At 42.0% G+C, this 21,879-nt stretch overlaps 2 protein-coding genes across 7 annotated transcripts in view; one reads left to right on the top strand and one right to left on the bottom strand.

Moving 5' to 3' along the window:
* Positions 1-21,879, bottom strand: part of arl6ip5a (ADP-ribosylation factor-like 6 interacting protein 5a) — a 467,731-nt gene that overhangs the window by 130,278 nt on the left and 315,574 nt on the right. The window lies entirely within an intron of this gene.
* The window catches only part of itpr1b (inositol 1,4,5-trisphosphate receptor, type 1b), an 83,854-nt gene that overhangs the window by 13,480 nt on the left and 48,495 nt on the right, over positions 1-21,879 (top strand). For 3 of the 5 annotated variants that reach the window (XM_084036658.1, XM_084036657.1, XM_084036659.1), the window contains exons 4-39: positions 20-135; positions 251-337; positions 1,158-1,316; positions 3,119-3,217; positions 3,354-3,437; positions 3,663-3,809; positions 4,056-4,160; positions 4,385-4,429; positions 4,542-4,571; positions 5,062-5,216; positions 7,879-7,978; positions 8,063-8,223; positions 8,324-8,465; positions 8,544-8,702; positions 8,790-8,962; positions 9,629-9,748; positions 9,833-10,024; positions 10,357-10,608; positions 10,695-10,836; positions 10,924-11,077; positions 11,383-11,576; positions 11,665-11,800; positions 12,764-12,818; positions 12,912-13,077; positions 13,179-13,343; positions 13,449-13,520; positions 13,631-13,768; positions 14,263-14,388; positions 14,513-14,713; positions 14,922-15,173; positions 15,584-15,709; positions 15,928-16,056; positions 17,097-17,217; positions 17,326-17,510; positions 19,094-19,242; positions 20,092-20,203. In XM_084036658.1, the coding sequence (XP_083892784.1) occupies positions 20-135; positions 251-337; positions 1,158-1,316; positions 3,119-3,217; positions 3,354-3,437; positions 3,663-3,809; positions 4,056-4,160; positions 4,385-4,429; positions 4,542-4,571; positions 5,062-5,216; positions 7,879-7,978; positions 8,063-8,223; positions 8,324-8,465; positions 8,544-8,702; positions 8,790-8,962; positions 9,629-9,748; positions 9,833-10,024; positions 10,357-10,608; positions 10,695-10,836; positions 10,924-11,077; positions 11,383-11,576; positions 11,665-11,800; positions 12,764-12,818; positions 12,912-13,077; positions 13,179-13,343; positions 13,449-13,520; positions 13,631-13,768; positions 14,263-14,388; positions 14,513-14,713; positions 14,922-15,173; positions 15,584-15,709; positions 15,928-16,056; positions 17,097-17,217; positions 17,326-17,510; positions 19,094-19,242; positions 20,092-20,203 (4,949 nt within the window). Of the gene's footprint in view, positions 1-19; positions 136-250; positions 338-1,157; positions 1,317-3,118; positions 3,218-3,353; positions 3,438-3,662; positions 3,810-4,055; positions 4,161-4,384; positions 4,430-4,541; positions 4,572-5,061; positions 5,217-7,878; positions 7,979-8,062; positions 8,224-8,323; positions 8,466-8,543; positions 8,703-8,789; positions 8,963-9,628; positions 9,749-9,832; positions 10,025-10,356; positions 10,609-10,694; positions 10,837-10,923; positions 11,078-11,382; positions 11,577-11,664; positions 11,801-12,763; positions 12,819-12,911; positions 13,078-13,178; positions 13,344-13,448; positions 13,521-13,630; positions 13,769-14,262; positions 14,389-14,512; positions 14,714-14,921; positions 15,174-15,583; positions 15,710-15,927; positions 16,057-17,096; positions 17,218-17,325; positions 17,511-19,093; positions 19,243-20,091; positions 20,204-21,459; positions 21,496-21,879 lie in introns of all 5 variants that reach the window. The other 2 variants (XM_084036656.1, XM_084036655.1) reach the window with 1 other exon arrangement.

The following is a 21,879-nucleotide window of genomic DNA, read 5'->3' as shown; positions in this document are numbered from 1 at the left end:
TTTTGTCTTTTTTCCCTAGACTGCCTTTTCAAACTGTGTCCTATGAACAGATACTCTGCACAGAAACAGTTCTGGAAGGCGGCAAAACCTGGAGGCAACAGCACCACGGACACGGTCCTTCTCACTAAACTCCATGTAAGTGTCCTCTTCACCACAAAGCTGCAGCCTTGAATGTATGTAAAATGTGTGTGTGTAGAATTGCTCTTTGCTGTGTCCTAGAGCGTCTGTCTTTCCTGCTCTGTTTTTATAGCACGCTGCTGACCTGGAGAAGAAGCAGAATGAGTCTGAAAACCGCAAGCTGCTGGGATCCGTCATCCAGTATGGAAATGTCATTCAGGTGTGTTCAGGAACCTATGAGTTGAGGTGCTTTGGTTAGTAGATCTGCAGCAACATATATCCCTAGATATGACACTGTGTGCTTGATAATACTGACTGTAATTCTGTCATAATGAGAGAAGAGTTTTAAATAATAGCTTCAGCTCAAAGGCATGCTCTCTAGTCTGTTGTAATGCCTTATCTTGCTTTGCTCACAGTCCAGGAGTGGTTTGCATTCCTGCTCTGTGACATACACGAGTGAGACAGTACCTACTGTACAGGTGTGGTTGCAACGGACTGTCATTCCAGTAATGGTGACCATTAATTGGTTCCTGGTTTGCTACAGGAAGGCATTTGTAACAACAACTAGCTAATACAGAGAGGTGCGCTTGGCATTTTTGCTTGAAAGCCTCATCCGGTCTACTCTGCGGTGTAAACTCACTGGTTCCAGCCCCATATATCACCATGTAGGACAACGTTGGACATTAAGTTAAGTTGGCTGTGGGCCCCAAAAATATGCATAGCTCATATACCAGTGTAGTTGGAAATAGTTTTTTTTGACAGGGTGGGAACTGTTTAAATGAGTGAACCGACAGAGGTCATGAGAAACATTTAAGGGAAAGAGAGTTCAAGTATTTGAATCGTTTTGAGAAGTTATAAAGACACCAAACAGTAACGGAGTGATATTTTCAGTGAAGTGTTCCCTCAGCTCCGGTTGTATCAGACTGACATATTTCCATCTCTGTTCCAACCATTAAATGTTTCCACTCTCTGTATGAAGTCATGGATGGTAGTTTTGTGTCTTGTAACCATTTCAACACTGTTTCTTGTTTTGCCAACAGTTGCTACACTTGAAAAGCAACAAATACCTGACGGTGAACAAGCGCCTACCTGCGCTGTTGGAAAAGAATGCCATGAGAGTGACTCTGGACTCGGCGGGGAATGAGGGATCCTGGTTCTACATCCAGCCCTTCTACAAGCTGCGGGCCCTGGGAGACAGTGTGGGTAGAGCTCCATGTGCGATGCAAGTTAATTACGATCAGCGGGATAATTTAAGGATTTATTTTTAGACTATTCACAGAAGCTGTTTTTATAAGAATTAATTGAAGATGGAAGACAATCAGCTCAATCCGAGCCCCAGGTCAGGCTACAGTGCTATAAGAGTGCAATTTGGTGGAGTAGTCTGGTAAGGATGCAAGATATGGTACTATAGATGCAGCATACACCACATGGACACAACCTCTACTGATCGTGCTTTAGTCTATGCTAATGATGATGGAAGATGAAAAATGCTAATTAGCACATGCTAATGTGCAGGGTCCAGGGACCTATTCCAGTTTTGAGGCTAGTGTCTTGGTTAAGGCCAATGGCAGGAGGGGCTACTTGCTATATAATCATTTTGTGAAAACAGTTTCTGTTTGAGGTCCAGGTGCAATTAGTCTTAGTTGGCATTAGTTACGCATAACCACTGGTTCTACTTGCCGCACACACATGTATCGATCAGGTCACTGGACTGAAACATGTTTATAACCCTTTCTCTCATCATAGAAAGTTTTATCATTTTTTCCATTGCTTGCCAGCTACTGTGGATCTCTGCACTCAGTGGTGTGAGCAAACACATATTGACCTGTGCTTTCACTTGCAACATGGTCAACAACTCCCCCTAGTGCTTATCTGGAGGCTAGCATGAGCCAATGTAACAATTTACATTTACATTTAGGGCATTTAGCTTTTGTCCAAAGCGACTTACAATAAGTACATTTGTCAAAAGAAAGAAACCACAACATATCGTTGCTGATAAAGTAAGAGCTAAAAATAGAAACAAGTGTTAGGTCCTCATCTGAGTAAAGTAGTAGGTTTTCAGCAAACATACCTTAAACATACCTTTTTCTGAAGATGGCAAATGACTCTGCTGTCCTGACATTTGGTCGGGAGTTCGTTCCACCACTGAGGACCAGAACAGAGAAGAGTCTGGACTTTGCTGAGCGACATTTGTTTGATTTCAGCGATGGTGGTACCAGCCGGCCAGCTGAAGTAGAGGAGCGGAGTGCTTGCATCGGGGCGTGTGGTTTGACCAGTGTTTGAAGGTAGATGGGTGCCGTTCCATTGATGGCCCTGAAGGCCAGTGCCATCGTCTTGAATTGGATGCGTGCTGCAACAGGGAGCCAGTGGAGGTCACGGAGGAGGGGGGTCACATGGGAGAATGTGGGTAGATTGAAGACAAGGCGTGCTGCAGTGTTCTGGATAGGCTGCAATGGTTTAGTCGCCGAGGCCGGGCGTCCGGCCAAAAGAGAGTTGCAGTAGTCAAGGCTGGAGATGACCAGTGCTTGGACCAGGAGTTGCGTTGCGTCCTTTGTGAGGAAAAGTTTGAATCCTGCGGATATTGTATAGGGCAAATCTGCAGGATCGAGCCTCAGCAGTGATGTTGGGGGTGCAGGATAGTTGGTCATCAAGGATAACCAGTCTCTTATAGCTGTGTGTTATTTTCACCTTGATGAAAGGACATTGAAGAATAATGGCTAGTATCTTGGGATGTGACATACTTTTGGTTTGGAATTAAAATACAGTGCTGAATGTCACATAGTTGCCCTCAGAGCAGCATCTGATTTCCAGATATTATCTTGCCCTTCACCGAAATAGTCTGTATTATGACACTTACACTCTAGTCCATATTGCACAACAGTATCGCATCTTGTTTATGATTAACAGCAGCATATTCCTTTTTATTTGATTGAATGTACTTAAACGGAAAATAAATATAGTGAATGCAGTACATGTGTATTTATTTATATTGCTCACATAGGTGGTGATTGGAGATAAAGTGGTCCTTAACCCTGTGAATGCAGGTCAGCCTCTGCATGCCAGCAGCCACCAGCTAGTTGACAACCCAGGATGCAATGAGGTAAATAAGACACAAGATAGGTTCCACATGTGCTTCATTGAATTGACATATGAAACTAAGGTTTAAAAGCATTCATGATATGTTTAATAAGACATACCGGTACATTCTTATCATTCTACATCCCCTCTGTCTGCAGGTTAATTCTGTAAATTGCAACACGAGTTGGAAAGTTGTTCTGTTCATGAAATGGAGCGATAACAAAGAAACAATACTCAAAGGGGTAGGTACTGTTGCATGGCATCAACTTAAAAAAATATATTTTTTCATCTCCAAAACAGACATAAGAAATATTGAAAACACATTATTGAAGATACATTGAAAAATATTCTGCAAGAGAATAAAATTAGGATAAAATAGTGAGATACATGTGACAAATGTTTCTTTTTTATCCGTTACACACTGTCTGTCTGTCTGTCTGTCTGCCTGTCTATCTCTGTAATGGCAGGGTGATGTAGTCCGGTTGTTCCATGCAGAGCAGGAGAAGTTCCTCACTTGCGACGACCACAGGAAGAAGCAGTATGTTTTTCTCCGAACAACTGGCCGGCAGTCTGCCACTTCTGCCACCAGCAGCAAAGCACTGTGGGAAGTAGAGGTCAGCACAACATACTCTCTGGACAAAAACCTAATTCACTCTTTGGTGTATGTCTGTCATTGTCCTTTTGTTAATGTTGTAACAAAATGCCAAGTTAGAAGCACAGTACCCAACCATTACCTATGTAACAAAGCATGCATCCGTTTATGTTGCTTTAATAACCAGATAACACTAATAATGCAGCCTTATTGCAATTTGACACATACTTATTTCTGCTTCCTTGTCCATGTCTTTTACCATTACCAGGTGGTCCACCATGACCCATGTAGGGGAGGTGCAGGCTACTGGAACAGCCTGTTCAGGTTCAAACACTTGGCCACGGGGTGTTACTTAGCTGCTGAGATGGGTGAGGTGTGTGTCATCTTCTTTACCTTTTTATTACTGAGCCCTGCGTTTTATACAGTGAGATCTGATATAGTAGTATAATGTCCAGTTTTCAACATCGGCAAAGTACTCTGATGGTTGGTCTAGAGCCATGTGGTGTTCGGGAAAATTGGACTTCCAAGTGCAGTGACCACAATTTGAAATGACTGATGACGAGGAGAATGTTTGACATGCTTGAGTGTGTTTCCCAGGTGAATGCAGACTTTGAGGAGGAGAGCGCTGAGCAGCGGTCCTCGGTAAGACTAGATCTCCTCTGATCTTGAGTGCTTAGCAACATCACGCTGGTTGCCCCACTTCTATTGATCGAATCTGTTCAATAATGTGCCGGATCTTTGCTCTCTGCTCCAGGTGGTGGACTTTACACCCTTTAATTTCCAGGTACTGTCATATAATCTTTACTTGCCTTGCCATGTCTTGTACATGCTGTGTTCGTTTCTTTGCTGTCCAGATTTGCTCTAGATATCCTCAATCATCAATGACTCTTTAAGTCTATATTGTGTATGCCTTCGTTTTAGTAGCAATAAATCACCACAGGGTGTCACCATGGCATCATCTCAGCTGATTTATGTCTCTGAAAATCAACGTTAGGGGGCAGTGTTGTACAAACCACACATCCCCTGACAGGGATGTTGTGTGTACGTGTAGTTCTCAGCTATAAGTCAATAAGGCCCAACAGTCTGTAGTGATGACTGAAGTATAGCTCACTGGTTCGCACGACTTCAGTCAAGAGTGTGATATCTGCTTCAGTGGTTAAAGTGAAAGCATGCACACCCCTTGGCCTCATTGTGGGTGAGGACTGATAGGTGGCTTTATATATGTTGTAAATGTCAGTGCAGTTTGTAGCCAGTGCTTTGTTTTCTTGCTCTAGCTGGATGCAGATAATGAAGCTTTACGAGGTCGCCTGCGAGCTCCTCAGGAGAAGATCATGTACACTCTGGTGCCAGTTCCCGACGGCATGGACATCTCCTCCATCTTTGAGCTGGACCCTACCACTCTAAGAGGTGGGGACTCCATGGTCCCAAGGTAAAATACCCAGAATACCCACACACCAAACAAACAGTTCTTCTTCTGAAAGGTTGTATTTATTTTACAATGTAGAAAACATTCACATATGACAGAGGTAGAACATGACTTTAGGAGATCTAAGGATACAAACAAGGATGTGAAATACCCCAACCAGTGTACAAACATGCCCAAGACGGCTAAGAAGTCATACTAAGAGACGATGTCAAAGAGTCACTTATGGGGAACCAGGTTTCTGAGGGATGTTCATATGGGAGGGAATGACAAAAATGTCAACACCACAAGACCACAGTGATGTCAAGACTGCACTTGATCAAAGGGGCAAAAGTAAAGATTTGACTCGTGTAGAGCTGAAGGGGGATTTTCGACATTAGTAGGAAGATTCTGCAGTGATGACAGCTTTTTGTTTTTGCAATGGATAAGGACACTTTCTTGTTATGTATGGGTTACCAGCTGTTTGATCTGATCATTTATTGACTTGCCATTCAAATAAGAGATTGTTTCCCATGCTTCTGTGTCTGATTGAATCACAGATTGCAGGAGAAGACGCGGTTAGGAAGAGTGTGATCATATCTATGGAGTATTTTATTTTTATTTTTTTTTACAGGGATTAAAGTTTATTATGTTGTGGATTTTTATTGGGTATATTTTTGCTTATATGCAGATTTTGCCCAGTGTATAGTCAATTGAGTATTTTAATTTTTTTCCAAAGAGACCATGCCACTAAAGTTTAATGTTGTTCTTTCACTCATTTGTAAAGTACACTTGTGTGTGTCTTCATTGGTAATCTTTGGATGGTATGGTACTCGCCAAGGAGGGCGAGGAAAGTCCAGCAAGGCATGGAACAGGAAACCATTGCAATCAGGCACAGGGTGGGCATGGATAGTTGGCACATGACGGAAGAAAACCACACTTCAAAATTCCATGCAAGACGCTTGTGATGTGTCTGAGGCAAATCCATTAACGAGGCCTTGTGTAAACACTGCATGTCTTCAGACACACAAAGACGATCTGGCAGATAAATGTTTGATCAGAAAGCTGCTCTTTAATCCTGCGTTGGTAGGAAAATATTTGATATGATAAAACATTTGTTCGTTTAGTAGGAAAATGATGATGATTGTTCATGTAGTTGTGGTTAAAAGCAAATTATTTGCCATAATGATGCTTTGGCTGACCACTGTCCACTACCTCTTTTTTAGGACAACTGTATAATTTACAAGGCTCCGTTTTGTTTCTTTAATTCTTGTGTACAGTATTACAATGGTACACTTGTCCCTGTCACCACACATTAGATCAAAGCACCTCGTGTTAAAGCCTCCATTGTGTCCAATGGTCAGGTGCATGCCTACATGCTGCTGGCTGCAACTGCTAGCTCCTCCCATTCCTACCTGAAATAACACTGTCCCTCAACCTTTAGCCAGGGGACTAATTAAATCCCTGAAGAACCGCTACACAAAGGTAAGCCTGTTAGCTTCAGTAGGCGTTTACGTCATGCCGCCAAGAATATGGCTCCTGTCTGCTGTCTCTCCTGAAGGCCTAACAAACTACACACACACACACAGACACACACACACACACACACACACACACACACACACACACACACACAGTCTTACACACGTGCGGCGGGTATGGTTTGACGTCGTTGGCTCAGACTTTGCTGTGTGTAAAGGTGTAGTGCTTAATGGAGGAGAGATGATACCGTACAGGTCACTACTGGCTAATCTGTAATGCTACTCACTTGGCCGAGGCAGCCGTCGTACACACAAACCGTCTTTTCAAAGTGTGTGTTAGCGTGGTCTCCCTTTAGACAAAGCTTGGAAAAAGGTGCCCCCTCACCACCCCTTACATTAATGAATTAGTTTTGCTCAGGATGCCTATGGAATCATGATACTGTGTTACTTCATCCCATAGATGCTCAACAGTTAAGACAAGATACATGTAAAAGGTCTGTCCCAAGGCCTGCATTTGTTTTGGAATGGGAAAGTGGGGAAAACAGTAAAATTCCCCCAAACTATGATCTTTAAACTTTCTTTAACCAAATCACACACATTTAGAGTAGTAAGCTACGGCAAAACACAAGGTCTTTCTAAAATGAGAAGGGACTCATCTGGAACATTAAGGGAGCTGTAATGTATTGAGTATCTTAAAATCCAATAGCAACCCTTTGATAGAGGTAGCCGTCTTAATGAGCCTCTTTTATGCCCCTCCAAATTTGTCTTCTTACTCGTTCTAAACTCAGGTGTAAATGGTGTTGGGGGCAGTTGTGGCTCAGTGGGTAGAGCCAGTCTTCCTTTAACCACAAGGTTGACGGTGTGATTCCCGTCTCCTACTGTCCGCATGTCCAAGTGTCCCAAGTGTAAGACACTGAACCCTGAGTTACTCCCTAGGTGCTTCACAGCCGCCCACTTCTCCTACTGCTTAGGGTGGCTACAATGCAGAGGTCACATTGCATGTATGTAATTGTATGTATATGATTTGGGGGCAAAATGCTTTGATCAGAAATCTAAGACATCAGTCTCACAAAAGGACAATGTCAATTATTCCTGGCCAAGGCATGTCCAGTAGTTGTAAGTTGAAACAAGTCAAAAAGGACAATTTGACTGAAAAGGACTGATTTTCCAAACACTGTGACACCTTGTCCTGTTCATTTAATTTTTAGGAGCTCCTATGTGAGACTAAGACACTTGTGCACCAACACGTGGGTTCATAGCACCAACAACCCCATCGACAAAGAGGAGGAGAAACCTGTCATGTTACGGGTGAGTGGCTGATGGCTCGGTCAAGATGCACTGCATGACTGAGGTTTCCTGAACAAAGGTAATACAATTGATTGCTTTTTCCAGATTGGTACATCTGCAGTAAAAGAAGACAAAGAAGCGTTTGCCATTGTGCCGGTGCCACCAGCAGAAGTGCGTGATTTAGACTTTGCCAATGATGCAAGTAAAGTGTTGGCGTCCATTGCTGGCAAGCTTGAAAAGGGCACTATTACACAAAATGAAAGAAGGTACATTTTGGAAGTATAATTTTGTACATTTCTCAAAGAAATCCACTTTTAATATGATCTGTAAAGTTTTAACTGTTTGTGTTTGACTTTAACTCTTCAGGTTTGTGACCAAGCTGCTGGAGGATCTAGTTTTCTTTGTGGTGAACATCCCCAACAGTGGGCAGGATGTTTTGGAGATCATGGTTAGCAAACCCAACAGAGACAGACCGAAACTCATGAGGGAGCAGAATATCCTGAAGCAGGTTTGTCTTAAACCTCAGAGACTGTAAGGGCACTGGGTAACTAGTTTTAGGGTTGAAAATTCTCTATTTCCATTTCAGATTTTCAAACTTCTCCAAGCTCCTTTCACAGACAGCGGCGACGGTCCCATGCTGCGACTGGAAGAGCTTGGAGACCAGCGCCACGCTCCGTTTAGACATATTTGCAGGCTGTGCTACAGAGTGTTGCGCCATTCCCAGCAGGATTACAGGAAGAACCAGGTAGGTGGACACAGAAACTTCACTGCAACCCTCTGATACTATGGCCTTCTCTTTCAGTAATTATCCCCTCTCTCCTTGCCTTCACAGGAATACATTGCCAAACAGTTCCACTTTATGCAGAAGCAGATAGGATATGACGTGCTGGCAGAAGACACAATAACGGCTCTGCTCCACAACAACCGCGAGCTCCTGGAGAAACACATCACTGCTGCTGAGATAGACACATTTGTGACTCTAGTGAGGAAGAACCGGGAGCCGAGGTAAGGCTCACGGGAGAGACAGGCCCTGGCTGGTATCATAAACTGGTGGAGAAGAAGTGGCTGTGGTCAATTTGGGTCAGGTTTGTTTGTATAAACGCTCCTGGGGAATGTAAATTTATGTAAATGTGTGCAGAGGAGTATGAGTGGAACTGCTTGTGCATGACCTTGGCACTGAAAGTAATTTGCTGACAGTCAGTGTGTGCTCGCATTGTGTTCAAGTCCTGTCAGGTGCTGTTAGTGATATTTGAATCCGGCTCATTCAGAAGTTTGCAAGAAGGACGGCCTCACAATTTGACATGTTATAGTGCTGAAATAGCGAGAGCAAGGAGAGGCTTTGTGTTTTCCGTACTTAACTTAGTATCACAAAATAATTACTTGGTATCACAAATTAACGACTTAGTTTGTCAAATTAATGACTTGGAATCTCAAAATAATGACATAGTATCTCAGAATAATGACTTCATATTGAAAAAATAAAGAGACATTTTGAGAGCTTAAGTCATTCTTTCTCATTATTTTCCAGATACTAAGTCAGTGTTTCAAGATCGTTTTTCATTATAATGACTTAAAGAATCTTTTATTTTTCATCACGTTGGTGGAAATGGACTTCCGCTTTGACTCCCCCAGTGTCTAATAAACATGTGATTTATTGTATTCCATACTCAGGTTTCTGGATTACCTCTCAGATCTCTGTGTGTCTATGCACAAGTCCATCCCTGTGACACAGGAGCTTATCTGCAACGCAGTGCTGGACCCCACCAATGCTGACATCCTCATCGAAACCAAGTCAGCCTCTCATTTTTCTTCATCATTATTGTGTTTGCTAAGTTGAAATGAGCTTTTAAAAATAGCGTGCATGCCGTCCGCCAGATTGGTCCTGTCGAGGTTTGAGATTGACATAATGACAAATGGAGAGACCCCACTGGAGCCAGAGGATGAAGAGGAGGTCTGGCTGTTCTGGAAAGACAATTGTAAGGAGATCCGTAGTAAGAGCGTCCGGGAGTTGGCTCAGGATGCAAAGGAGGGCCAGAAGGAGGACCAGGAGGTGGTCAGCTACTACAGGTGAGATTTCTTTAATTATACACACATGAAAACATGTACACAGTTGTGAAACCCTATTAGACTATTAGACCATTTGTCGACATAAAGTAATGCCGTGCACTAGAATCCAAAACAAGCACATGTCCGGTTCAAACGGTCATAAACCTGGAATGTTGTTTCACATATTGTTTGAAAGTAGAACATTTTGACATCTAATCTGACCAAACTATGATATTTTACCTTTATTTTAAGACTTTTAACTGATGATGAATATGATAATAACTAAATGTAGGAACTACAACTAAAAAAACATAACGCTTATAGTTCTAAACTCGCACAATATTTCCTCCTAGGTGCCAGCTTAACCTTTTTGCCCGGATGTGTCTGGACCGCCAGTACCTGGCAATCAACAAGATCTCTGGTCAATTGGATGTGGATTTGATCCTGCGCTGTATGTCTGATGAGGACCTGCCCTTCGACTTGCGGGCATCTTTCTGCCGACTGATGCTGCACATGCATGTGGACCGTGACCCTCAGGAGCAGGTCACGCCTGTCAAATATGCCCGTCTTTGGTCTGAGATTCCCTCTAAGATTGCTATTGATGAGTGAGTTCATCCCATGAATACTTTAATTTCACTTGTGCTATCCTTGCAAAGATGTCCCAGCATCTCTTTCTCCTCTAATTATCCAGCTATGACAACGACGGGACCACAAGAGATGAGATCAAAGAGCGGTTCTGCCTCACAATGGATTTTGTGGAGAACTACCTGAGGGAGGTGGTCTCGCAGAACATCCCCTTCTCTGACAAGGAGAAAAACAAGCTCACCTTCGAGGTACCGTCTCTTTGTATGAACGGATAAGAAGTCACATTGGTTTAATTCAAATTGTAAATCATGGTTCTGAATTTTCCTGTCAAATAGGTTGTGAACCTGGCAAGGAACCTCATATACTTTGGTTTCTACAACTTTAGCGACCTGCTTCGATTGACGAAGATTTTACTGAACATTTTAGACTGTGTCCATGTCAACACCGTTTTCCCCGTCAACAAGATGGAGAAGGGAGAGGAGAACAAAGGTAGACGTACAGCTCCTTTAGGCTTCACTCGTTCTCCTTTTACTACCTTGGATGTTGTATCACCGTACAAAGAGAGGAGTCAATATTGTCATTAGTCATTTTAGCTGTCAGTTTCTTTCCCTTAGGGTTAATTGATTCATCCTTTCATTTACAGTAACTAAGTGATTTAAAGATGAGTCTCAAATAAATCTTCATATTTGTATTAAAGAGCAAAATGATGATATTCTATTCATTTATTGTTAATTATTGGTTAAAGTAAAGTCTTGTAAGTCGATAATGTTATTTTTTGTTGTTGTTTTTTTTAGCTGGCAGTAATGTGATGAAGTCCATCCATGGAGTCGGGGAGTTGATGACCCAGGTAGTGCTGCGAGGAGGTGGCTTGTTGCCCACCACGCCGACTCATCAGCCTGAGGGAGATGTGGTTAAAACACAGGTTGAACCAGAGAGAGAAGACATTATGGTCATGGACACAAAGCTGAAGGTCATTGAGATCCTACAGGTGGGACATCAGCATAACTGGCTCTTCATTGACAGCAAACGCTTTGTTTTTGATTTGTGGTGTAACTTTCTTTTCTGTTTTCCTCCAGTTCATTTTGAATGTACGGCTAGATTACAGGATCTCCTGCCTGCTCTGTATTTTCAAACGTGAGTTTGATGAGAACAACCCAGCAGACAACACTGCCAGTCAGAACGGAATCAACAATCTCACAGGTCAGATGCCGGGTAAGATGCCACTTTATTTAAGAGTTTTTACAGCAGACATTTTGGCACAGCCGTAATTAATACCATAATCTAGAAAAGTGCACTCCGTTGAGAACTGCCAGATGTGTCTCCCGTTCCCCTCCCAAACAAAGAGTTGCATTTCACTCGTTTGTCCCTCCCAGATCCCTTACAAGATTGTGAGGAAGATAATGACAGGGATTTATTCGGTTAGTCAGGAAAAGAATTGCACTTTTGATGAAGGACAACATGTCCGAAACGTCGTGCTAAATAAATCCACGTTTGGGAGCTTTAATCAGTGTGCGGACCTTTATTATTTCTTCTCATTGATTCAGTTAGTATCATGCCTAACTAGTGAACCATAACACATCAGGTCTGGAAATGAATGAGACCAAACCTTTTTTGGCTTGTCAGTTTTTTTTTTAACGATGAAAGCCATGTGGCCTGCAACAGACTGGTTAAGGGTTGTTTTTATCCTGGCTGATTGCCGGAAATGCCTTTTTCTACTGAAGCAGTTGTTAGTCACATCAACCAGCCGGGTAAGAGGAGAGAAGAGGAAGCAGTCTGTGATGTAATGAAATGGTCAATAAAAAGGTTTTTTCGAAATACTTTTTCGAATACCTGCAACCACAAGTGGTCCGTGAGTATACAGTCATGAATCAGCACAGAAATATGAGGCCGGTGCATCCAGGAGTAAGATTAGCTGTGTGGACAGATGCATGATCTTCCCAAAGGCGTCCACTTGGCAGAGATTATGACCAGTGCGTGCCTTTTATGTAAGTCACTTAGTATAGTCCTGGTATTGTTTATGCTGGCTCACTTTCATAGCTTACTGGTTTCACCGTTGCCTTTCCTGCTGTGACAAGTTCATTTTCCCGTTAACATTTTGTCTCATATAAATGTTGAAATATATATTTTTTTAAAACTGACTTTTTTAATCATTATTTTTTACATTTTATTAACCAGGGAATCTTGACTTTGAGAACATCGAAGAACAGGCAGAGGGGATCTTTGGAGGAAGGTAATCAATAGCTTGCTAGTCTTTCCTGAGATATTTTGAGATAACATAAAGCAACATCATGTTGAAGTCATTTTTGTTCCAATGACATTTTAGTGAGGAGAACACTCCACTCGACCTGGATGACCACGGCGGTCGCACGTTCCTCAGGGTCCTGCTGCACCTGACCATGCATGATTACCCTCCTCTCGTGTCTGGAGCCCTTCATCTGCTCTTCAGACACTTCAGCCAAAGGCAGGAGGTCCTCATGGCCTTCAAACAAGTAGGCCTTCCAACCCTTTAATACTCTTTGAGTTCACGGGAGAAATTTAATGATTTTGGAGGATAACTTTCGATTGATCCACACTCTTCACTTACATTTAGGTCCAGCTGCTGGTGACCAGTCAGGATGTGGATAACTACAAGCAGATCAAGTCAGATCTGGACCAGCTGCGTTCTATTGTAGAGAAGTCTGAACTTTGGGTTTATAAGAGGCAGGGAGAAGATGGGATGGATGGAGATGGACCTTCAGAGTCTGACAAAAGCAAGGTACAGTTAATGAAACATTTGTTGACCTGACAAAGACGTGTGTGTATATAATTTATATTAGATAGATGTAATGCTATTACAATTCATGGATTGCTTGTTTAACAGGGAGAATCACCTGGTTCAGACAAGAAGAAGTCAGAAAGCACCAGCAGTTACAACTACAGGGTTGTAAAAGAGGTATGCTCATTTGAGTTATTAATATTGTATTTTCATGTACGTGATTGACTGTCTGCAATTAAAATCCTGCTGCTGTGTGTGTGTGTGTGTGTGTGTGTGTGTGTGTTCAGATTCTGCTGCGTCTGAGTAGGCTGTGTGTCCAGGAGGGAAGCTCGGGCAAGAAGAGTAAGAAACAGCAGCAGAGGCTGCTGAGGAACATGGGAGCTCACAGTGTAGTCCTGGAGCTCCTGCAGATCCCCTATGAGAAGGTACAGCACCGCAAATGAATATTGTATCACATGCTGAATCATTGGGAAGCTTTAAAGCTCTTTATAACTTTTAAACATTGCATTGCAGTTCCCCATTAAAGGGATCGTTCTGATGTATTGAATTGGGGCTGTATGAGGTGCTTATCCGTATTCAGTTTATTACCTTCAGTAGATGATGGTCGCCCCTAGTTTGGAGAAACAGACGGAAGTACCAGCACAGGAGAAACTGACTGTCCTGCTGTGGATGGGGGCATTTTACATGTATTTTAGTCACCTTAAAAAAAATTTGGGGTAGCAGTAGCCCAGTCCATGGGGACCTGGCTTGGCAACCGGAGCATTGCCGTTGCTGTTTTTTCAAAGGAGTCCGCTGCTATAGATACTGGTCATCAACTGTAGATAAGTGCCTCACAAAACCACACTTCAAAACATCTGAACTATCCATTTATGTAATGTAAATGAAAGAGAAGTCTAACAGTGTCTGTTATCTGCATTAGGGTGAGGATGTCCGAATGCAGGAGATCATGAAACTGGCTCACGAGTTCCTGCAGAATTTCTGTGCAGGGAATCAGCAGAATCAGGCTCTTCTCCACAAGCATATCAACCTGTTTCTCAACCCAGGGGTAAGTACAGGCATGCTAGGTTTACTCACAGCAATTGAGTTCTAACAAACAAATCTGAAATGAATACCTCACATTATTTTCTGTTGACGGCCCTTCTTGACCCCTCATTTCCCAACACTCTCAGATCCTCGAGGCGGTCACCATGCAGCACATCTTCATGAATAACTTCCAGCTGTGCAGTGAGATCAACGAACGAGTGGTTCAGCACTTTGTTCACTGTACCGAGACTCATGGTCGACATGTCCAATACCTCAGGTTCCTGCAGACTATCGTGAAGGCCGAGAGCAAGTTCATCAAGAAGTGTCAGGACATTGTCATGGCTGAGGTCCGTACTATGATCTTTGTACCAGAAGACATTTTAATAGTGATACCTTCTACAGTGAAGATTAAACAATAAAGCAGAAAGACAATGGTCATTTCAATGTGATACCATTGGTAATGTGAGGCTTATGATGCTGACCAAAATGGTAAGCTACAGCTGAAATCTTTTGGTAATAAGACTGTATTCTCTGCTGTGTCCCTTCTCCACTAAGCTGGTGAACTCAGGCGAGGACATCCTGGTCTTCTACAATGACCGTGCCTCCTTCCAGACCCTAGTCCAGATGATGCGCTCAGAGAGGGACCGCATGGATGAAAACAGCCCTCTAATGTACCACATCCACCTGGTAGAACTGCTGGCTGTCTGCACTGAGGGCAAGAACGTCTACACTGAGATCAAGTGTAACTCCCTGCTGCCCCTGGATGATATCGTGCGGGTCGTCACCCATGAAGACTGCATCCCTGAGGTAGGAATAATGAATTTTAATCAGCCGTGACAGCATGTGGCTGTCATTGTTTTCACCTTGTACGTGTGTGTGTGCGTCATGGAAAATGTCTGTCACAACCCTGTCACAACAAATCTTTCCATGTGTGCAGTTGAGATTTAAATGAAGGGGGGTGTGCTCAACATTTGTGGTCAAAATCTTTCTTTTTGTTTTTAACCAAATGCTACTTTTTACACATTTTTTACACAAAAAATATTTCTAATTAAACTTGCACTAACCTGCATCGTTAACATCAAATCAAAACAAACACATTTTAAGTAACAAATAAATAAGATGATAACAATGTTGCTGCACACACGCTTACTGTAGGTGTTTGAGGGTCGGCTTCAGTCCATGGATCACCAGTTCAGTCTTATTTTGGATACCAACAGGTGAAGATTGCCTATATCAACTTCCTGAACCACTGCTATGTCGACACAGAGGTGGAGATGAAGGAGATTTATACCTCCAACCATATGTGGAAGCTGTTTGAGAACTTCCTGGTGGACATCTGCAGGGTAAGCCACAATGTATTTGACACCTCAAAGTGACTGTGACCGACTGCTAATCAGACAAGCCATAGAGGGATCCTGTTATTGTGCTTTATATAATGTCGTGGGTGTGGGTGATTATGTCAACACAGCATGAAGTGAGCACATGTTACCTGTCACCCACCTGGAGGAAGTGTGATCGAGTGGCTGTGTGTCATGCTGATATGTTTTCTGTCCTTGCCTAGGTGTGCAACAACACCAGTGACAGGAAGCATGCAGACACCATGCTGGAGCGTTATGTAACGGAGACAGTCATGAGCATTGTCACATGTTTCTTTAGCTCTCCTTTCTCTGACCAGAGCACAAGCCTGCAGGTAATGTGGAGTATCGCATTTGAAACGCACACTACGCGCAGTCAAAACTCATGTACATGCTTGGAGTTTACTTGTTTGACAGATAGACTCTCCACCATACATATTCTATAAAATGTGATTCTTCCCTCTGCATAGATGGCTCGCCGTGTGTATGTAAGTAATGGTAACTCTGTCTGCCACGTTTGCTTCCCAACCCTTGGGCTCTAATCAACAGGCTCTGAATTTTGAGAAGTGGCTTCATTGTGTGGGTTTTCACGTTCTCATATTCTCATAGCTTAGTCAGCACACAGACTCTGTTGTTCCCAGATCTGTGGGTGTGTTGCACAAGGTTTTGCCGGGACATGGTGCTGATGATGCACTCATGTAACATGGTCACTGCGTCTCTTAGACCTTGATGTTTTCGGTGTCCTATCGCCCACATCTTTCCTATCGTGAACATTACCCTTCATAGATTGCCAAATCCCTCGTACGGTGATGTTGTGGTGCAGTATTCCATGCAGTTCCCCATTTGACACCCTGTTTTGTTGTTCTGTGGAATTGCCTTTGTTCCAAGTTCCTGTAATGGTTGGTTTTACTTTTATGTTAGCCTTTGCACATTCTGAGAATAATGCTTCCTGAGGTTTACCAATATATGATGACCTCAAGACCCTCTTTCTCTTGCAACAGGCCGCCGTTCTTGGAAAGATAACTGAGGTATTTATTGAAACCTAAGGCTTCGGACAGCTGATAGATTGCTCTGTCATCACTTAGTTGTACTCTCTGCTGAACACTGGTCAGGTGTGATGTGTTGGGAGTGCACATGATCTTAATCAGCTGTAGACCCTTCCACAATAGGTGCTATAGTATCCTCACGTTAACATCTCCAGCACAGATTGGGATTCAACGTAGTCGGGCAACACAAGTCACATTGTTTGTTTATTAAATTCTTATTCCCAGTTGTTTTCTCCTAAATATATTCTATGCAGTATGTGCTTTGGTTTTCTTCTCTACTATCTCTCATTGTGTTTTTTCTTTTAACGTGCTCTCTCTCTGTCTTCCAGACTCGTCAGCCAGTGTTTGTTCAACTGCTGCAGGGAGTGTTCAGGGTGTACCACTGTAACTGGCTGAACCCTGTTCAGAAGGCCTCAGTGGAGGCTTGCATTAAAGTACTCTCAGACGTGGGTAAGATACTGGGCGAACACCAACCACCAGCCTCTTTTATTATTTTCAAATGGCACATGATAAAACTATTAATATGGAATATTTACATTTTTTTTTACCACTACCCAGCTAAAAGCAGAGCGATTGCCATTCCCGTGGACTTGGACAGTCAGGTGAACAACTTGTTTGTCAAGTCCAATAATGTTGTGCAGAAGAGCATCCTCAGCTGGAGACTATCTGCTAAGAACACTTCGAGACGAGACTCCGGCCTGACTTCATCCAGAGACTACAGAAATATCATTGAGAGGCTACAGGTCGGTAACATAACACACTTTATTGTTTTCTCACACATTCTGGATCATTTATTTAATTATTTTGTTCTTATTTAATAATTTTAACAGTGGTTGAATAAAATATTCTATAATTAAACCGGTTGAAGAGCAACCACTCCCAATATCTATCCCGTCAGCTGTGCGTATAAAGTTGGCCAGTTTATTGAGGTTAACAGGAAGTAGCCATGGCTTCTAAGAAGTTAATTAGTGACACGTGATGGCAGAGTGGTACAGAACATGAAGTTCTTTCTGTGGTGGTAAGATGGACATCTGTACCGTACTGTCAGTCTGACAGAGAGGAGCTTGAAGAAGGAGCAACTACTGTAACCACCAGCTGCACAGCATGCACATGCAGCCGTTGGTTTTGGTTAGACCAAATAGGAGCCCCGTGTTTAAACTCATGAATTAATCACAAATCTAACTGAACATTTTAATTCTACAATAAAAATACATCAGTTTTATTCTAGATAAATGAAAAAAATAAGGTCATTAATGTAATTATTTGTACATGTCCACCTACTTCATATATATAAATGTATTACACTACCCAATACATTTTTATTCCAGCACTCTTTGTTTTTTAAAATATTCATACACTTTCACGTTCACCTACTTGTATGTACAATGCAGTTAACTGTTTATTTTGCTTTCTTTGTTCAGCTTTGCTGTCTTTATTTAAATCTATTTATTTCTGAAAATTGTTCTTGAAACAATGTGTAACATTCAGAGTCAAGTTCCTTATATGGACACATACTTGATTCAGATTCTGTTTCTACCTTTATTTCCTGACTGTGATTTGCATTGTTTTAAAAGAGTGAAGTGTGTTATTTTTGGTAATTCTCCAAGAGTGCCAACAAAATACTGTGGAAGTGGTTCCTAATTGCACCCTGTTTTCCGTCATAGGCAGAGCGGCTACACCCTACTTTCTTGTAAGCAGTGACTCAGTGTTCACATATTTTTCCAGATTTCCAGTGAAGTGTCTGGTTCAGTTCAGCCGTTATCTCTGCTTACACGTGGTGTGTAGTGAGGTTGCAACATAAAAGTTCATTTTCAGCTATTTTTTTCACCTCGTGATAGGCCTTCTGTGCCTCTCACTGGACGGCCCACTGAGTCCTACAACTAGACTAGAATCAACACCAAACCAGCAGTTATCGTGATGCACCTCCACTTATTTACATATTTCCCACTAATCATCACCAGATGTGACAGGAAGTGCATAGAAAACAAATTTCCCCGTTGAGGGACAATAAAGGGATTCTGATTCTGATAGAGAAGTAGGACGTGATGGTGCATCACGCTGATGGGTTGCTTTGTTTAAGTACACTATGGAATGAAAATCGCCACCTGTTTCTCTTATATTAATTCATGAAGCAATTTCTCAGATCGTGTGAATATTTAATGTGGATGCATGTACAGAAGATACTTAAATATATGTGATACTAGAGTAGGTATGTCCTACAGGTTTTGATTTATTACGTTATTAAGGCTGTCAATAGTCAGTAATGTTGTGCTAAAACTGCACTGGTCATGTCTAAGCTCTTCTTGTGTGGACCCGTGGTTTTTAGGACATAGTGTCAGCGCTAGAAGACCGACTGAGGCCGCTGGTCCAAGCGGAGCTCTCAGTGCTGGTGGATGTCCTGCATCGCCCTGAGCTGCTCTTCCCCGAGAACACTGAAGCTCGCAAGAAATGTGAAAGTGGAGGATTCATATCAAAGTAAGTCTAAAAGATAGACTTTGGCACACTAGTTAATTTTCATTCTGCCAGTTAACGTGGGCTGTATGTAAATACATTTTTTATTATGCCATTGCAAAATGAAAGGTCAATTAACGAACAACTAGTGATAGTCGTGAGGTTGCCTGTGGATTTCTTTATAAAGGATGAGATGTTTAATGTCCTCTGCCTGCCTTTTATATATATATATATATATATATATATATATATATATATATATATATATATATATATATATATATATGTGTGAGCTGCTGTGGAAATACTTAGTGGTATTGAAAATGATGCATTAAATAAAGTAAACATGCTTGGGCCTGCTTAAAACAAGAGGCTTCCCTGGACAATAATATGCTGTGTTTTACGATGTTGTATTGTTGCTGAAAAGAGCTCTTGACAGGAAACTGGCGGGACACAAAGAGCCGTTGTTGTTGTTGCAGGGATTATCCCACTTCTTATGGCTGCCATTCTGGAGTACACTAGTAGTTTGAGGAAAAGTGTCAGCCCTCAGCAAGTTAATCACTGGGCTCGCTATAGGTCCCTGATGGCTCACAACTGCTGGTGTTGGAGTTTCCTAAATTCTCTCTGAATAACTCCTAACTTTGTAGTTCTGTCATTTTCCCTCTTGTAAAAGTGCTGTCGCACCCTTATCCTCCAAATCTGTTGTTTTGGGATAAATGAAGACATTTTATGATAGAAATCAGTCAAAATAATATGGTGTGATTTTCATAGGGGTTAAATTGTGTTCAGTGGTGGAGTGAAGGGTTTGGGGAACTGCAGCTTCCATCGATCCATTTGTACGTACTAACTTTTCTTTTCTCTTTTCCTGACCAGACTGATCAAACACACCAAGCAGTTGCTGGAGGAGAATGAGGAGCGTCTGTGTATCAAAGTACTGCAGACACTGAGGGAAATGATGACAAAAGACCGGGGCTATGGGGAGAAGGTACAATACCCTCTGCGTTCCTGTTTTTTCATCATCTGCTTGGAGAGGTGCCCGAGATTCACCCACACATGAGATAAAACGCTTCACTGACATCTCAGGAGACAGTGTCCCTGTGTCTCACTGCACCAAATGTGCTGGAATACATGAGATCAAACAACGGTAAAACAAAAGAAGAGGCTGAACTCTCCTGGGTTGCCTCTAGAGCCTGTATAGCGTGCTGAACAGAAAATGTTATCTCTTCCCAAAGCAACTTCAAACAATAAGTCCAAATGATTGAAGGATCTAATCATCATCCGTTAACACTATAAACATCACACCTGCTCTGCTCTCTCTAAACCATTTTACACAACATTCATAGGCAACTAATTGGAAATTAATCTTTAATTTATTGCTTCAACTGGGTCAGCTTGCTTCAACAACGAGAGCGGTGTTTTTCCGTTTTAATGGTTGTAATGAGGTTCTGAAAAGTGAAGCCAATTCAGAAGTCTTCTTCAATACAGCATGATGTTAATTTGGTAAATGACTGTCCTGTTAAGAGTAGGATAGATATGCGGCTACCATGTGAGTGTGTGAGTTAGCTACTAAGATGACTTTAACACTTGGCTGTAAGGTTTACCTCGAATGACGACTTCACACTAGAAGCCAGATAGAGCCACGCAGTAAGGTTGCTGCTCGTGTGAGTGCTGCTTGAGTTCTGACATGAGTAAGAAACGTATCTGTCGAAGTGGAAAAAAATATGTCTACAGACAGCAAGGCAGCAAGTTGTTCTTGTTCGCTCTAAATCAACACGAACAAAATCAATACAATCTGTGATTTAAATATTGTATAACCAAAAAAGCATAAGTTAAATTAAGTTAGTTAAATTAAAATGAAAAAACTCAAATAGTTTATGGGACTATGGTGTGTATAAACATATATATATATTTACAAACATATATAATATATATATATTATATATATATAATATATATATATATATATATATATATATATATATATATATATATATATATATACACACAGTATAAACATATATATGTTTATTTTACTGTTGCAGGTGCTGCCTGGTAGAAACTAACAAGCGCTGCTAAAACATCTGTTGCACGTTCAGTTTGTGTGTGTGTGTTAATTAATAACATGCTATCCTTTCGCTGTTTTCACTAACTTGACTCGCTGCATGTGTGTGATTGAGACGAGCGTTCACTCACTAATCAAGCTCTACTAACTCCTTGCCCCCTATACTTTTTCTCTTGCAGCTGATTGCCTTTGATGATGAGATGGATGTAGCTGAGGTTGATCATTTTACTTATTATTGTGATGTTACATTTGAGTCGTCTCCCCCACTAACGTCGTAGACATGCTTGTGCTGCACGTAGACTTCCTGGCATCACCTTCCCATCTGTGTCGCCTGTTGTAGCTCAGTCCATCCCTCCCTGTTTTGTGCCTGATCTCCATGTTAAAATGTAGCTAGCGCGTCTAGCTGGCATTATGCATATGCTTGTCTGTTGTGCCCGTATATGGTTGTGTACTAACTTACTGTATTAGAGTGCATTCTTTGGAAGACTTTGAGCAGTACGATTAACTGAACACATTCTGAAGAATGTATGGATAGCCTACAGCATTTTACCAGCTAATTTTAGGTGTGCTACTATCTGTCTGTTATCGTAACAGTTTCA

The sequence above is a fragment of the Eutrigla gurnardus genome, assembly GCF_963514095.1.
Source record: "Eutrigla gurnardus genome assembly, chromosome: 2".
In the NCBI taxonomy this organism is placed as follows: domain Eukaryota; kingdom Metazoa; phylum Chordata; class Actinopteri; order Perciformes; family Triglidae; genus Eutrigla; species Eutrigla gurnardus.
Note: the sequence above shows the minus strand (reverse complement) of the source record. Positions and strands in the feature narration are given on the sequence as shown.